The sequence below is a fragment of the Canis lupus genome, chromosome 10 (genome assembly GCF_048164855.1).
Source record: "Canis lupus baileyi chromosome 10, mCanLup2.hap1, whole genome shotgun sequence".
Classification (NCBI taxonomy): domain Eukaryota; kingdom Metazoa; phylum Chordata; class Mammalia; order Carnivora; family Canidae; genus Canis; species Canis lupus.
The window spans coordinates 40,166,268-40,181,951 of NC_132847.1; the positions used below are offsets into that span (position 1 = coordinate 40,166,268).

The window sequence follows — 15,684 nt, forward strand, 5'->3', positions numbered from 1 at the left end:
TACAGAGACAAATGTCAGGTCCTTGTGGTGTATTTGAAGGAACACAGAATGAGCAGTCAGAAGGAATGGGTTTTAGTTTCATTTTTCAACTTTGTGGTGATAAAGTGACTCTGAAAGTGTCATTTATCTTCTGTGCTCATCAGTGTCCTCTTCTTCAAAATGCAAATGATGGTGTCTTATCTTAAAAGGCCACCAAACACATGTAAAAACATTGTGAAACAAAGCATAGAAACACAAAGAAGTATTAACACAAGAAAAGCACCCGTTCAAACCTCCCTACCTATCTTACCCTCATGAGTCACTGAGTCACCCAGACCCCCAGATGTCTTTCCAAATTCTAAGGACAGCAAAAATATTCCTAACTAGACATGTAGGAATGTCTTATTGCACATGCATTATGTTAGACTATATGCACAAGACTAATAAAACTTCAGCTTACATCTGTATAGCAATCTATACTTTATTAAGTTCTTCCATTTACATTAAACCATGGCAGAGCTGTGCATTTTTATATGCTGAATGTATATTTTATAAAGCACTTGGGTTTTGGATAATAATGTATACACTACATGCATGCTCATTGTATATAACTAGGAGTACGATATTATTTAAATTATTACATGATGTATATTGCTGTATCTTTACTTTTATAACATATCCATGGCCATATTTATGATTTATATGATGGTGAGCACTTTGTCAAGAATAAAACCCCTAATTAAAACTAGACTCCTATGGGAAAATAGGATTTGTTTTATGATGATTCACTTTATGCTGGTTTCCAGATCATATAGCCCTTCAGACTTGTGTCCGACCTGAACATAGTTTATGAAAATAATTATTAAAGGAAGGTATAAAAACCTCTGGTATTTTGAACTCTTCCCCTATGGAATTCATAAGTTTTTTATTTTTAAAAGGGAATAAGATCATTTGACTTTAAGTACACAAAAGTAGTTATAGAATGAAGTTATACTGATTACAATAAGGCATGAATAATCTCTCCCAATATCTATCATTACTTTCATGGAAAATGACAAATATCCCACCACCCTCTTTTTAATGGAATCATCTGAGAATGGCTTTGAAATGAGAAAATTAATAAAACAAGTAAACTCATGCAGAAACATAACATTATATGCCTGTTTCCTTTGCTACTCTATTCTTTTCAAGTGTAACTAGAGAGCAGACTCCTCATCTGATACCAAATGACTAATTCAATTAAGCCCAAACTGCAGTCCTGTTTTATATATTAATACAGTCTACGTTGATGTTTATAAAAAGCTTAGAGATTTTTAGGTTATTGATATTATCTGAACCCTAAGTGCTCAAATAACCGTAGTTATTAAAGCAGATTTATCTTCAAGACCTTCAAAAATATACATTTAACTTATAGAGATGCCCTACTTATAATTAAAGAACATTAGCTAAAGGAAAATTTACTTTTTTGGCCATCATGCACACATACACCCATCTCATTCTTCAAATGTTTATTTTAAAAAAATTTTTTAAAGTCTAAAAGTACTAAACAACTCAGAAGCTACACTATCACCAAAAGAACCTTAAGTAGCCTATCAAATTCACTTTGGAGCATGTTGAGAAAATGTTATGAATCTGAACTATGTCACTCAAAGGTTTTCAGCATGCAGGTGGCATGTAGCTTTCTACAGAGTATAATTTAAGAGGCACAGTAAGCTCTTACCTATCATAAAGTAACCTCCACATCATGCCTAAAGAAGCCAACACGTAAACCACCCACCATTTAACGGCTGGGAGATAGAGAAATGGGAGAAAAGGAACTTTCAAGTATGTAGCACACAGAAAAGGCATTGCTTTACCTAAGTTACCTCATTTAAACCTTAAAAAAGCCACATGGGAAGGTATCATTATCTTTGTTATACAGAGAAGATAGCAGAGGACTCAAAAAGATTAAGAAACTGGCCTAAGGCCACAGGTGCAGTGTCAGACTGAGACCCACAGCTGATTCCAGATGACACCCACCTCCCACAAAGAAGGACTCAGAGTTGTAAATTCAAAGATTTTTATTTTTCTTCTAACCACCACCAAATAACCCAGGCCCTACCTCCTGTAGCCTTAGTAACAGGAATTTTTAAAAAGAGAAATCACTAATAACTAATAACAAACCAATAGAAAGAAATTTGAACAATAACTAATAGAAAGAAATTTGAACAATAATCCCATTGACAACTGCATCAAAAATATTAAAATACCGAGGAACAAATTTAACCAAGGAGATGAAAGGCCTGTACCCTGGAAAACATAAGACATTGATGAAAGATATTGGAGAGGACACAAATAAATGGAAAGATATTCTAGGTTTAGAGTTGGGAAGAATCAATACTATTAAAATGTCGGCATTACCCAAAGCAAACTAGAGACTCAATGTAATCCCTATCAAAATACCAATAGCATTTGTTCATTGAACTACAATAAACAACCTTACAATTTATAGGGAACCATAAAAGACCCCAAAGAGCCAAAGCAATCTTAAGACAAACAAAGCCAATTTCAAAATACACTACAAAGCTTTAGTAATTGAAGCAGTATAGTACTGGCACAAAAATAGACAGCATAGATCAAGGGAACAGAATCAAAAGTCTAGAAATAAATCCACGATTATATCATTAACTAATCAAAAACAAAAGAGGCAAGAATATACAATGGGGAAAAGCGAGTCTCTTCAATAAATAGCTCTGGAAAAACTGGACAGCTGCATACAAAAGAATTAAACTGGACCACTTTCTTATACCATAAATTCAAAATGGATTAGAGATCTAAATGTAAGACCTGAAACCATAAAAATCCTGAAAGAAAACATAGTCAGTAACCTTTTCCATTTAAATTTACATATTTATTTTTGAGAGAGAGCATGAGCAGGGGGAGGGGCAGAGGGAAAGGGAGAGAGAGAATCTCAAACAGGCTCCACACTCAGTGGGGAGTGGGGCTCAACCTCATGACCTGAGCAGAAATCAAGAGTCAGACGCTCAACCAGCTGAGCCCCTCAGGCGCCCCCATGGGCAGAATCTCTTGAACATCGGTCTTAGCAATATTTTTTTGGCTCAGTCTCCTCACACAAGGGCAGCAAAAACGAAAATAAATAATTGGGACTACGTCAAACTGAAATATGTTTGCTCAGCAAAGGAAACCAACAAAACGAAAGGTAATCTACTGAATAGGAGGAGATATTTGTAAATGGTATCTCCCATAAGGGGTTAATATCCAAAATGTTTTTAAAAACCTCATACAACTCAACACACCAAAACACACACACACACACACACACACACACTTCCGTTAAAAAATAGGCAGAAAACCTGAACAGTCATTTTTCCAAAGACATGAAGAGTGCTAAAAAATCAAAAAGACAAGAGATAACAAGCGTTGGCAAGGATATGGGTAAAAGGGAACCCTTATGTACTGGATGGTGGGAATACAAACCAAAGCAATCTCCATGGAAAATGGTATGGAGGTTTCTCAAAAAATTAAAAATAAAAACACCATATGATCCAGCAATTCTTATTCTGGGTATTTACCCAAAGAAAACAAAAACATTAATTTGAAAAGATATACACACCCCTCTGTTTGCTGCAGCATTATTTATAAGGCTAAGATTTGGAAGCAATGTAAGTGTCCATCAATAGATAAATGGATAAGGATGTGGTATAAATATACAATGGAATATTACTCAGCCATTAAAGGTAATGAAATCTTGCCATGTGCAACAACATGGACTGACCTAGATGTGACTGTGCTGAGTGAGATAAGTCAGAGGAAGACAAATGCTATATTGTTTCACTTACATGTGGAATCTTAAAAAAAAATTTTTTAATTTAAAAAAACATAAAACAGGCTCAGAAATAGAGAACAAACTGGTGATTGCCAGAATGCCAGAAGGAAGGGATTGGGAGGATGAGTAAAATAGGGAAAGGAGATTAAGAGGAAACTTCTAGTCCTAAATCAAAGGGATGTAAATTACAGTATGATGACTATGTAGATAGTATTGTAATAACTTTGTAAGGTGACAGATGGTATCACACTCATCATGGTGAGCAGTCTATAATGTGTAGATGTGTCAAATTACCATGTTGTGTGCCTGAAACTAATACTGGATTGTCAACTATACTTAACTGAAATAAACAAAAGTAAGGAGATAAAAAAAAAAAAAAGTAAGGAAATCAATAGGTACTTAAAGGTTATCATATATAACAAAGGCTCTCAGTTAAAATGGTGGGGGCCTCAGCCTATTAATGTGTACTAACTGGGCAGCCCGGGTGGCTCAGCGGTTTAGCGCTGCCTTCAGCCCAGGGCGTGATCCTAGAGTTCCGGGATCGAGTCCCACGTTGGGCTCCCTGCTCTCTCTCTCTCTCTCTCTCTCTCATGAATAGTCTTTAATAATAATTAATAATAAATAATAATAATAATAATAAGTACTAATAGGATGGGACGGCTTTGCAGGTTACTTGACTGGCTTAGCGCTTCATCAAGACATGAAAATCCCAACCGAACGGGATTCCTGCTGGAAAAGATAATTCACTTCAGGCTAAGGCTTCTAGATCTCATGGTCACAGAAATCAGAGCCTGGCTGAACAGCTTCTGGAGAAACACAACAACGGGATTGCTAAATTTAAAAGTGGTCCAGGCTGAGGAAGGCTGGGAGTCTACAGAACAAGCATAAAGGGACACCATTAATAAAAGTCTTCCCAAAATTCCAGTCACTATTTAAACCTCGGAAGAACCCTAGGAGATAGTTATGATTGGTCATATCATCCCAGAGATTTAAAAAAATAATAAAGCTGAGAAGATGAACAGACTTGCCTGCTTCACACAACCTACATTTCCCTGGGGCTGTCATAACAAAGCATCACACACTGGAAATGTATTACCTGACAGTTTTAGAGGATAGAAGTCCAAAATCAAGGTGTCAGCAGAATACGTTCCTTCTAGTTTGGGGAAGTCTCAAGTATTCCCTGGCTTGTAAAAGTTGCTTTCTCTGTGCCTCCACATAGTCTCCAGCCTCTATGCATCTGTCCCTTCTAATAAGGACATCGGTCGTGTTGGATTAAGACCCACTCTAATAACCTCATGCAACTGTGACTACCTTGTCAAGACCCTACTTCCAAATAAGGTCACATTCTGAGATACTGGGTCAGGACTTCCAATGTCTTTTGGGAGACACAATTATACCCATAACACACAACTATTAAGTAGACAAGCTGGATCCAATTAACCACCACTCTATGAACCTGACCTCCCTGGGAAGCCAAGCCTGCTCCGGTGACAGAGGAGAGCCTCCAAGCCAGAGGGTTTGAGAGAGGCCCAGGCAGCAGAAGGATGAGGGAGATAAGCACCTCATGAGCACGTACAGTTCTACAGATTTATTTTAAGAACCGCCCCACACATCTGTTGAGAGCCTAACCGTAATCGCACCTGCTGTGTGCACAGCACGTGCTAACGTCCCACAGGAAATGCAGGGCTCCATCAGCCTCTGTCCTCTGCCTTCTGCCCAGTAGCTTGACCAGAATGGGGGTGAGGCCGTACACAGATGGGCTGCTGTCATCGCCACAGCGAAGGACATCACACCAAAAGACAATAGGAGAGAGGCTTAGCAGTCACTATGAAAATACAGAGCAGTGTGACTTTCCTTCCAATACAAGAGGACTTCATGAGAGCACAGGTTTTGCCGTGGACAGAATTTCAACAGAAGAGGGTATGAGACGTAAATACAGAAGGTGAAGTGAATCCACACCTACTGAAAACCTATCTGAGGGCTCATGTGGAAGCCACCACACTCGATCCTTAAAATAACCCCAACCATAGGTACTATCATCCCCAATATGCAGGTGAAGAAGCTGAAGCCTGGAAATTTTGCAGTGAGGGTGGGAGGAAGGGAGGGGGATTAAGAGACCAAAATCCTAACTCCAGCTCACAAGGAAACCCCAAAGTTCTAGACGGCACAGGACTCAGGTAGCTGGCTCTCAAGAGGTAGGAAACTATAAAATGAGTGAAACCATTTCACCTTCTCATCATTTTGGACACAAACACAATTCTAAGAGTGTGGTCCAGCATGCAAAAATCACAGGTATTTTACTAAAAAAAAAAGAAAGAAATCAAGTCTGCTCATATTCATCACAGTATAAAATAATGCACTGTAGCCAAACTAGAAGAAAAGCCCAGAAATGTATATTAAAAGTGGCAATTTCTAAAAACAGAAGTCATCATGTAGCTGGCTAGGGTAGCTATGCATATGTGGCGTGTTTGTGTACATGTGTTTTTATGTGTACATTTTTGCCCTTGAGCCATTAAAACCTCAGGAAAATTTTATGACAACAATGTGCCATGTATGTAAAAAATGGATGGGCTAAAGTTACTGTTTTCTTAGGATCTGTCTGGCATTTGACAGCCACGCACCAGTGCACTATCTGGAAAGATTTAGGACCTCTGCTGTAAAATTATTTATTAGTTGTTATTTATACTACGTGCTTACTGGCAGACCACCCAGTGTTGTAACAACAAAAGCAGTCATGCTGCATCTCTCCAAAACAAGCCTAAGACCACAGGGGTTGCTTTCGGGTGTCACCACGGCAAGATGTGGCTTCCGGCAGGGAAGTGTGTTCTATGTTTTGAAGGTGCTGCCATCCTTGGAGAGACCAAGTAAATGGGAAACGCCTGGGCTCAGCAGGAGCCGGCTCTGTTCTGTCATCTGTAAAAGGGCGGGCAGCACCAAAAATCCCTCAAATCTCTTCTGAATCCTGGATTTTTTTATTTATTTAATTTTTTTTTTAGAAGACCAGAATCTGTTAGCAGTTGCCCACTAACCCCTGGACGTGATCTGGGGCTAAATCTCAGTGCCTGGAGTCTCAGGCTGCCAACATCTTTTTGACCCTCCCAATTTGGCTTGAGTAAGCTAACAAGACATATTTGAACACTTAAAGGCCTCAAAAGAAAAGCTCATTATACAACGCTTAATTTTATTAAATTTGTCAAGGTTGCTGTTCCACTAGACCATCCAAGAGGAGATTGAGTTTTTCTTTTAGAAATATAGAAGGTAATTATAGTATGTCTTACGCTAACTTAAATAAATAAGCAGAAAAATAAAGCAAACTTTTCCCCTCTACCTCCCTCAGCACACACACATGCACGCACCTATGCATGCATGCATACACACGCACACACATGCAATCTTCAGGAATTTGTGGTTATTCTCTTTGGGTGATTCTTCTGAAAACATAATCAACCTAATACAGATACATAAATATCTTCTCCTTCAGGACACAGGAGGATGCCACATTAATCCCCTCATTCTGGTCATCAATGTCTCTCTCCCAGACTGACTCTGACCAAAATCTCATCATGGAATAACCAACTCATTCAGGGAGCTCACTGGTAGCACAGCTCAGTCTCGTTTTTCTGACAGCGAAGTCACCTGTTCAACCAGGGTCTTCTAAGTCTACTACCTGGCCTGGAACATCTGATTCCAAGTTCTGCTCTCCTCCCACTGATCCAGGATGTTCTCCAGGCTGGTAGGAGGGAGCATTGGGCTGCCATGCCCTTCCTGGTGCAAGGCTCCTACTTAGTGACTCCCAAATCTGACCACATCCTAGTCACTTCTGGGGAGCAAGTCCTACCCTACCTAGGCCTAGGGAATCTGTCTACATTTCTGTACTTTTCTCAAAGCTCCTTCAAGTAATTCAGGCTGAGAACTTACTGCACATTTATACTCAACACTCAAGAATTGACAAGAATCAACTTTACCAACTTCTAGAGGCAAGAAGAGAACTGAAGGCCAGAGTCAAACTCTTAAAGATCATAAACAGATTCTTCTTCTATCTTAGGAAAAAGCAAAAGCATAATAGAGTTGGCTGTTGCAAATGAGCACAATATTCCCTGGAACAAAGAGAAAATAAATGACAGTAATCAAAATAATAACTTAATAACTTAAATCAGACATTTTTAAGAACAATTTTAAAAAATTCATACTTTAACGACAGCTTTTCCTTTTATTATAGTTAATATTAAGTATCATTAATAGTTTAGTAAATCCCCAAAGCATCATCCATTCTACACAATTACCCAGATTTTGTCATACTTGCTTCATAAAACCTCCTTTTTCTCTTTGCTGAAGTAGTTTAAAATAAACCTCAGAAATCACATTGTATATTCTTAATATGCATCACTACAGAAGCAGCACTTGACAAAATTCAACATCCTTTCTTGGTTAAAAAGAAAAACAAGAAAAGCCTTGGGGCACCTGGGTGGCTCAGACAAGTAAGCATCTGCCTTGGGCTCAGGTCATGTATCCCGAATTCCTGGGATGGAGCCCCACACTGGGCTCCCTGCTCAGCCTCAGTCTCCTTCTACCTGCTGCTCTACCTACTTGTGCTCTCTGTCAAATAAACAAAATCTTAAAAAAAAAAAAAAAAAAAAAAAACAACTCAAATTAAGAATAGAGAGGGACAAAAGATGACTACAAAGTAGGACACTAGGCTCACCTAGTCCCATGAATATAATTAGACAACTATCAAATCATCCTAAGTACCCCCAGAAATTGACTTGAAGACTAGCAGAACAAACTCCATAACTGAAGGCAGAGAAGAGGCCACATTGAAGATAGGAAGTGCAGAGATGTGGTTTGGACAAGAAACAGATGGTGGCCACTGTGGTGGGGAGGCAGTCATCCCAGAGATCACAGGAGAAAGAAGCCTAACACATAGGGGAGCACAAGGAGCAATGAATCCCCATAGCAGCTGGCTTGGAAATCAAGAGGGACCAAATTTCTTGAGTTCTTACAACCAGTGGGGCTGAAAGCCTGGTGGTTTAAAGGTCAGCGTGCTTGGCTTGGGGAGAGCCTGGAGACATTGGGGCTGCTCTTGGAAAACAGGCAGGCAAACAATCCAAAGACCAGCATAGAAACAGCAAACTGTAGAGCCTCGGGTGCACATACTGGGGAGATTATTTGCTCATTTCAGCGCACATCCCAGAGAGGCAGCCTTTACAGAGATCCTCTTCCAGGAACAAAGGAACTGGCCACACCAGTTCTATCCCCCACCCCTCAGCATAAGCACAGTGCCACCTGCAGGAACCAGCCCAGCACTGACACTCACTCATTAAGTTGCTTACACCAAGCCCCACTCCCCCCCATGCTCTGGTGGAACCAACACTCCCAGTCATGCTGGCCCCAGTCCCAGTGCAGAGGGCCCTCTCCCGCAGAAGACTGGCCAAATCCCCTGCCAGCACTGTGTCTCCCAATCCAGGAGTTTTGCAAGGCCTCAGCTCCAGTGGCAGCAGCAATAGGTCTCATTCACAAAGAGATCAGAGCACACCTAGTTAAAACATACCATGTTCAGGCCAGGGACCAAACACTGCCCACCAAAGGTAAAGAGAGCTCCTGAAGAGAACCAGCCTGAAGGATAAAGCAGTCAGGACACAACAGCAGACCATACATAGCACACACTGGAGACACTCTCAGAAGTAGCAGGTCCTGGAGACCAGGGGACTCTGTGTTGCAGGGTACTATAGGACCTCTTCTTCAGAAAGCCATTACCCTCAAGAACAGGAGACATATCTAACTTTCCTAACAGAGACTTAAACAAAATGAGAAGACAGAGGAATATGTTCCAAATGAAAGACCAGGACAAGGCCACAGCCAGGATCTAAGTGAAACAGATGTTTAAATCACATGCCTGAAAAAATAAAAAAATAAAAAATAAAAAATAAATAAATCACATGCCTGATGGAGAATTTAAAGCAATGATCCTAAGGACAGTCACTGGACTTGAGAAAAGAGTGGAAGATATCAATGAGATCCTCAACAGAGAGATAAAAAATAATAATAACATAACAAAGATAAAGGACTCAATAAACAAAAGGAGAAACATACCTGAAGGAATAAACAGCAGGCTGGAAGAAGCAGAGGATTGAATTCATGACCTAGGAGATAGAGTAATGGAAAGTAATCAAGCTGAACAAAAAAGAGAAACAAGAATTATGCAACATGAGAATAGATTTAAGGAAATTAGTGACTCCATCAAACATAATAATATTCATATTATAGGAGTTCCAGAAAAGAAGAGAGTGAAAAGGGAGCAGAAAATGTATTTGAAGGAATAATAGCTGAAAACTTCCCTAATCTGAGGAAACAGATATCCAGATCCAGGAGGCACAGAGAACCCCCAACAAACTTGACAAAAGCAGATCCACACCAAGACATATTATAATCAAAATGGCAAAATAGGGGCACCTGGGTGGCTTGGTAGGTTAAGCATCTTCCTTCCAGCTCAGGTCATGATCCCGGAGTCCTGCAATCGAGCCCCACTTCAAGCTTCCTCTCCCTCTCCCTGTTGCTCCCCTGCTTGTGCTCTCTCTGTGTCAAACTGACATCTTTTAAATGGCAAAATAGGGATCCCTGGGTGGGGCAGCGGTTTGGCGCCTGCCTTTGGCCCAGGGCGCGATCCTGGAGACCCGGGATCGAATCCCACATCGGGCTCCCGGTGCATGGAGCCTGCTTCTCCCTCTGCCTATGTCTCTGCCTCTCTCTCTCTCTCTCTCTCTCTCTCTCTCTCTCTGTGTGACTATCATAAATAAATAAAAATTTAAAAAAATAAAAAAATAAAATGGCAAAATATAGTGATTAAAAAATATTAAAAGCAGCAAGACAAAGGAAGACAGTTACATACAAAGGAAACCTTATAAAGCTATCAGTGATTTTTTCAACAGAAACTTTCCAAACCAGAAAGAAGTGGCATGACATATTCAAAGTGCAAATGGGAAAAATCTGCAGCCAAGAATACTCTATCCAGCCAGGCATTCATTCAGGATAGGATAGAATAAAGAGTTTCCCAGACAAACAAAAACTAAAGAGTTCATGACCACTAAACCAACCCTGCAAGAAATATTAAAGGGGACTCTGAGTGGAAAGGAAAAATCAAAATGACATTATAAAAGTAGGAAACACAAAGCATCAAAAATTAATATTTCTATTAAAAAAAATCAAAGAACTAAAAAAAAAAAAAGAACTTGCAGAATAAAAGGATATAAAATATGACACCATACAGGCACCTCAGTGGCTCAGTTGGTTAAGTGTCTGCCTTCAGCTCAGGTCACAATCTCAGGGTTCTGGGATTGAGCCCCACCGTCAGGCTCTCTGCTCAGTGGGGAGTCTGCTTCTCCCTCTGCCCCTCCCCCCACTTATGCTCACACTCTCTCAAATAAAATAAATAAATATTTAAAATAAAAATAGAAAAAAATATGATACCATATGCCTAAAACATGGGGAGGAGAGGAATAAAGAATGGATCCTAACTTAAATGACCATCAACTTAATATAGACTGCTATATGCAGAAGATGTTATATACAAACCTAACCACAAATCAAAAACCACTAATATGCAAAAAATAAAGAGAAAGAAATCGAAATATATCACTAAAGAAAGCCAATAAAGCATGAAAGAAAGACAAGAAAGGATCAGAGAAAATCTTCATAAACAATCACAAAACAAGTAATGGCAAAGGATACATATATAGCAATAACTACTTTGAATGTAAATGGACTAAACACTCCAATCAAAAGACATAGGGTGACAGATGGATAAAAAAAAAAAAAAAAGAGGGCCATTGATATGCTGCCTACAAGACACTCATTTTAGACCTTAAGACAACTGCAGACTCAAAGTGAGGAAATGGAGAAGTATTTATCATGCAAATGGATGTCAAAAGACAGCTGGAGTAATAATACTTATATTGGACAAAACAGACTTTAAAACCAAGACTGTAACAAAAGACGAAGAACACAGTATAATCATAAAAGGAACACTCCAATAAGAAGATATACAATTATAAATATTTATGCACCCAACACCGGAGCACACAGATATGTAAAACAGTTAATGATAAAAATAAAGGAACTCATTGATAATAATACAATAATAGTAGGGGACTTTAACACCCCACTTATATCAACAGACACATAATCTAAACAGAAATTCATCAAGGAAATCATGCCTTTGAATGACACACTGGAACAGAACATTCCATCCTAAAACAGCAGAATACATATTCTTTTCAAGTACACATGGAACATTCTCCAGAATAGATCACATGTTATGCCACAAAACAAGCCTCAACAAGTACAAAAAGATCAAAGTCACACCATGCATCTTTTCTGGCCACAACATTATGAAACTAGAAGTCAACCACAAGAAAAAAATCTGGAAAGAACACAAATACATAGAAGTTACGTAACATGCTACTGAACAATGAATGGGTCACCAGGAAATAAAATTTAAAAGTACATGGAAATAAATAAAAAGAAAAACACAATAGTTCAAAATCTTTAGGATACAGCAAAAGTGGTTCTAAGAGAGAAGTTTATAGCAATGCAGGTACAGGCCTACCTCAAGAAGCAAGAACAGTCTCAAACAACTTAACCTAATACCTAAAGGAGCTAGAAAAAGAACAAACAAAACCTAAAACCAGCAGAAACAAGGAAATAATAAAAACTAGAGCAGAAATAAGTGATATAGAAACTAAAAAGACAATAGAAGAGATCAATGAAACCAGGAGCTGATTCTTCGAAAAAAAAAAAAAAAATCAATAAAATTGATAAACCTCTAGCAAGATCTATCAAGACAAAAAAAAAAAGAGAAAGGATCCTAATAAAATCACAAGAGAGGAGAAATAAAAACCAACACCATAGACAATACAAACAATTATGATACTAACAATTATGAGAGAATATTATAAAAATTATAAAATATAAATATAATATATATATTATAATTATATATTATAATATAATTATAATATATTATAAAATGTTATAAAAATTATCTGTCAACAAATTGGACAACCTAAAAGAAATGAATACATTCCTAGAAACATAAACAATCAAAACTGAAACAGGAAGAGCTAGACAATTTGAACAATGAAGCTGAATCAGTAATCAAAAAGCTCCCAATTAACCAAAGTCCAGGACCAGATAGCTTCACAGGTGAATTCCACCAAACATTTAAAAAAGAGTTAATACCTACTCTTCTCAAACTGCTACCAAAAATAGAAAAGAAAGGGAAACTTCCAAATTCATTCTAAGTCCAGCATTACCCTGACCACCAAAAAGGAGAACTATAGCCAGTATCTCTGATGAACACAGATGCAAAGTTCCTCAACAAAATACTAGCAAACCAAATACAACAATACATTAAAAAAAAAATCATTTACCACAATCAAGTGGGATTTATGCCTGGGTTGTAAGAGTAATTTAATATTCACAAATGAATCCGTGTGTTACGTAACTTCAATAAGAGAAAGGATAAGAACCATGTGAGCAGTTTCAATAGACACAGAAAAAGCATTTTTGACAAGGCACAACATTCATTCATGCTAAAAACCGTCAAAAAGTAGGTTTAGAGGGAACACACCTCAACATAAGAAAGGCCCTCTGTGAAAAACCCGACAGCTGGCATCATCCTCAATGGGGGAAAAATTCCAGGGCCTCTTCCCTAAGGTGAGGAACAAGACAAGGATGTCCACTTTCACCACTTTTATTCAACACAGTACTAGAAGTCTTAGTCACAGCAATCAGACAACAGAAATAAAAGGCATCCAAATCAGCAAGGAAGAAATCAAACTTTCTCTATTTTTAGGTGACATGACACTCTCTGTAAAAACCTGAAAGACTCCATCAAAGAACAGCTAGAACTGATAAATTCAGTAACATCACAGGATACAAAAATCAATGTACAGAAATCTGTTGCATTTCGTACACCAAAAATGAAGCAACAGAAAGAGAAATTAAGACAACAATCCAAGGGACACCTAGGTGGCTCAGCAGTTTAGTGCCTGACTTTGGCCCAAGGTGTGATCCTGGAGTCTCGGGATCGAGTCCCACATCGGGCTCCCTGCATGAATCCTGCTTCTCCCTCTGCTTATGTCTCTGACTCTCTCTCGAATGAATAAATAAAATCTTAAAAAAGAAAATAATCCAATTTACAATTGCATCAAAAATAATAATATATCTAGGAAGAAACCTAACCAAAGAGGTAAAAGACCTGTATTTTGAAAACTACAAAACACTGATGAAAGAAGTTTAAGAGGACACAAAGAAATGGAAAGGCATTCCATGCTCCTGGACTGGCAGAAAAAACACTGTTAAGAAATGTCTATCTAAAAAAAAAAAAAAAAAAAAAAAAGAAATGTCTATCTATACTACCCAAACCAATCTACACATTTAATGCAATCCCTACCAAAATATCAACAGCATTTTTCACAGAACTAGAACAGTCAATTCTCACATCTGTGGAACCACAAAAAAATCCCAAATTGCCAATGCAATCTTGAAAAGGAAAATCAAAGCTGGAAGCATCACAACTCTGGACTTCAACTTATATCACAGAGCTATAGTGATCAAAACAGTATGGTACTGACACAAAAACAGACACATAGATCAATAGAACAGAAGACAAAATCCAGAAACAATCCAGGAATTAAGCCCAGAAACAAACTCACAATTATATGGTCAATTAATCTTCAACAAAAAAGGCAAGAATATGTTATGGGGAAAAGTCTCTTCAACAAATGGTGCTGAGGAAACTAGATAGCAACATGCAAAAGAATGACTCTGGACCACTTTCTCACACCATACACAAAAATAAACTCAATATGGATTAAAGACATAAATGTGAAACCTAAAACCATAAAAATCCTAGAAGACATCACAGGCAATAATTTCTCTAACAGCAGCCATAGCAACATTTTTTAGAATATTCCCTGAGGCAAGGAAAACAAAAGCAAACAAACTATTAGGACTATATCAAAATAAAAAGCTTCTGCACAAAAGAGGGAACCATCAACAAAACTAAGACAACCTACTGAATGGATAAAGGTGTTTACAAATAACATCTCTAATAAAGGGTTAGTATCCAAAATACATAAAGAACTGATACAACTTACCAAATAAGTAACAAATAAGCCAATTTTAAAAATGGGCAGAAGGCATGAGCAGATATTTCTCCAAAGAAGACATCCAGATGGCCAACAGACAATGAAAAGATGTTCAACATCACTCATCATCAGGGAAATGGAAATCAAAACTACAAGAAGATATCCCTTCACACTTGTCAAAATGACTAAAATCAAAAACACAAGAAACAAGTGCTGGTGGAGGATGTGGAGAAGGAGGAAGACTGCACTGCTGGTAGGAATGCAAACTGGTGCAGCCACTGTGGAAAACAGTACGGAGATTCCTCAAAAAGTTATAAATAGAGCTACCCTATAATCCAGTAATCCCACTACTGGGTGTTTACCCAAAGAATACAAAAACACTAATTTGAAAGGATATGTGCACCCCTATGTTTACTGCAACATTATTTACAATAGCCAAACTATGGAAGTAGCTTAACTGTCCATCAACAGATGAATGAATAAAGATGAAGTGATATATATATATATATACACACACACACACACACACACGCACACAATAGAATATTATTTGGCCATAAAAAAGAATGAAATATTGCCATTTGCAATAACATGGTTGGAATTAGAGTATAATAGCTAAGCAGCTAAGCAAAATCAGCTAGAAGACAACATATGGTTTCACTCCCATGTGGAATTTAAGAAACAAAACAAATGAACAAAGGAGGAAAAAAAAAAAAAAAAACAGAGACAAAC

At 38.1% G+C, this 15,684-nt stretch overlaps 1 protein-coding gene across 3 annotated transcripts in view; it reads right to left on the reverse strand.

The window, feature by feature from the left end:
• Window positions 1-15,684, reverse strand: part of SAXO1 (stabilizer of axonemal microtubules 1) — a 103,407-nt gene that overhangs the window by 59,042 nt on the left and 28,681 nt on the right. The window contains exon 2 of one of the 3 annotated variants that reach the window (XM_072841479.1): window positions 9,896-9,945. The exons of the other annotated variants lie outside the window; for them this stretch is intronic. Within the exon in view, the coding sequence (XP_072697580.1) occupies window positions 9,896-9,942 (47 nt within the window). The 5' untranslated portion in view covers window positions 9,943-9,945. The remainder of the gene's footprint in view (window positions 1-9,895; window positions 9,946-15,684) is intronic. 3 annotated transcript variants of the gene reach the window in all.